General features: G+C 46.9%; 1 protein-coding gene across 1 annotated transcript; it reads right to left on the bottom strand.

Annotated features, from left to right (window-relative positions):
* Positions 1-618: 618 nt before the first annotated feature.
* LOC136845476 (uncharacterized) lies at positions 619-2,169 on the bottom strand. Its single transcript, XM_067115649.1, has 2 exons — positions 1,585-2,169; positions 619-705 (listed from the first exon to the last, which is right to left on the bottom strand). The coding sequence occupies exons 1-2, from the start codon at positions 2,167-2,169 to the stop codon at positions 619-621; spliced, it is 672 nt and encodes a 223-aa protein (XP_066971750.1).
* Positions 2,170-2,469: the final 300 nt, after the last annotated feature.

The following is a 2,469-nucleotide window of genomic DNA, read 5'->3' as shown; positions in this document are numbered from 1 at the left end:
AAGGTGTACATACTTCTATTGGAAGTAACTATAAAATGCTATGCTTGTCCTACAACTCTGAAGACCATAGGTGTGTTTGTAAATGTATTCCTAATTGCCAGATATATACTCAAAGGTGGGATCATAACGTTTCAAGATTATTTGTTCATGTGGAAAGAATGAAGGATGACAGTTCGACGAAAAGAGTGCATAGTAGTGAAGTGATGAAAGGGAGAAAGAGCGGGCGGAAGACCTGGAAAGTGCTGGATATATCGATTGTGAGGTACTGGAAAAGCTCATTAATATCCAGGAAGCACGAAAGCACAGTACATGCAAGATAGAAGTCAATGGCTCAGAGTGTGGGGGTTGCTGACCCACTGTTGATGACTCATTTGTGCAGGAGCAAGAATCAGTTAATGCTGTGGAAATTACCTGCACGGAAAGTGACAGTGACTTTTGTTCTCTTTTTCTTTGTGTATAGAAATGGCTCAATTGAATATAGAAATTCGAACCACTTGACAGACCTAGACAAAATATTGCACAGCCTCTAGGTCACCCCAGAAAGGTTTATAATTCAAAATCAACCCCTACCCAGTGACAAACATACAAACACAGACAAAACAAATGGAATTTTCGTTTTTAGTCCACCTTTTCTTCAGTAACGTTGTGGGAGACACCAATAACTTGGGTGGAAGCTCCAGCTTTTCTTCCAGGACTCATGATCAGCTGGAACATCAAAGCCCTGAGAAAATGAACTTAGAAGATTCCTTATTTAACGATGTTAGGCGTCAGTAATAATGTAAATAAATAATATTATTATCATTAGTTAAAAATTATTATTATTATTTGATTAATAGTGTCAGGGAATGTTACAAAGGGGATATAAGGATTCTGTTTTGCTAAATAAATCATTAAAAGTATTACAGGAACACTTACAATAGACCTTCAGAGTCACTCCTCCACTAAACCCTATAATCATATCATTTCAGCGTCAGGATAACTTCAGGAAACTAATAAAATAAAGTTAGGTAAGAAAAAGTATCTGTGCATGCAACGTCTATATATGCAATTTCGGAACTTATTTTCATGACTTTACTTGAAATGGAAAAGTTTAGGTAGAAGCCTAGGACTTAAGGCCAAGCACCCTTTAAGAGGTGCAAAAGAAACGAGCAGGAAAAATTACTGCTGCTTTATTGGTGACCCAGGCGGTTTATATAGCGGCAGACTGACGTCGCGCCACGGAATACAATGAGAACAAGGGTGACCTGAGGTTGATAATAATTAACAATAAATACAGTGAACGAATACATTTTGAAATATACAAATGGACAGAAATGGAGTTGAATACAATCTGATGCCTGCGAAAGAAGAATACATGATATACAAATTGGAGACAGGTATTTAAATAATTATATACATAGTTTAAATGATTGGATCTGCGTGACCCGTTATGCCAGGTGTGACGAATTGTAGAGGCAAAGAAAATGGGACGTCACTACAGAAAACTCGCTCAGCAGAGACTTTACAAATACTCCGGCCAAAAGACGTGGGTAACGTCTGATTAGTCGGCGTATCTGCTGGGGCGCTGAAGGGTGCCGCAGCTACGTGAGGACATCGGGGAAACACCCTGTGTGTGGGGGTGGCTGGCTGCGGGTGTGGGCGGGTGCTTCCGGGGGCGGCCGCGTGCCGCTTCTTATGGGGGGCCGGCTGTGGCGACGACTGTCCAGGTGGAGGGTGAGGTGTGGTGATGTCTGTGTCCTCCTCCAGGAGGGGGAGCTTAATGCGGTCTACCGACACCCAGTCGTTCTTCCCATGAAGGGTGAGCAGGAACGCCTTGTTGTTCCTCTCCAGCATGCGGAAGGGCCCCCTGTAGGGCCTGGTCAGTGGCGGGCAGACGGCGTTATCCCTGATGAAGACGTGGGTGGTGGAGGACAAGCCGGGCGGCGTGAAGGTGACCGACCTGTCAGTATATGTCCCCTTGCAGGGGGCGAACTTGCCGACTATGTCGCAAAGCCTCTGGACCGATGGGTTGTGGCGGTCCTCTGTAACTAGCTCGCCCGGGACCATGAGGGGATCGCCGTTGGTTTTCTTAGCTGCAGACAGGATGCCGTCGGCTCTGGGGGCAGTTCTCAGCCCGAGGAGGACCCACGGCAGCTGGTATTTTCCAGCAGGCCATGAGGGACACCTCATAGGTGTGGCCGGGCCACCTTGTTGAGCGGTTGACCACCGTGAGGGAGATATCTGGCCCGCCTGACAGGAAGGGGCCCAGTTGATGTCGATGTGAACATGGCCTGGAATCTCTGCCCTGGCGGTGGCTGCGAAACTCGCCTTATTCGGTCAGACACCATCAGGTGACCCCACTTTGCTGGTTTGGCACTGTCAGGCACTGGCTCTGCCCAGGTCCTATTCCAGACTCGGTGACGTCCTTCTGGCACTCCATGCCAGACGAACTTATCTGACAGTAGCTTGGCCGTCGTCCTGCTGGAGGGG

The sequence above is a fragment of the Macrobrachium rosenbergii genome, chromosome 14 (assembly GCF_040412425.1).
Source record: "Macrobrachium rosenbergii isolate ZJJX-2024 chromosome 14, ASM4041242v1, whole genome shotgun sequence".
In the NCBI taxonomy this organism is placed as follows: Eukaryota; Metazoa; Arthropoda; class Malacostraca; order Decapoda; family Palaemonidae; genus Macrobrachium; species Macrobrachium rosenbergii.
This window is presented reverse-complemented; position numbering and strand designations above follow the sequence as displayed.

Bases quoted from the DNA above. Each gene is read 5' to 3' on its own strand.
- LOC136845476 (XM_067115649.1), bottom strand. From the start codon at position 2,169: ATGAGGTGTCCCTCATGGCCTGCTGGAAAATACCAGCTGCCGTGGGTC. The intron at 706-1,584 runs GTAGCTGCGGCA...TTGATGTTCCAG, and splicing joins TGTTTCCCCGATGTCCTCAC to CTGATCATGAGTCCTGGAAG.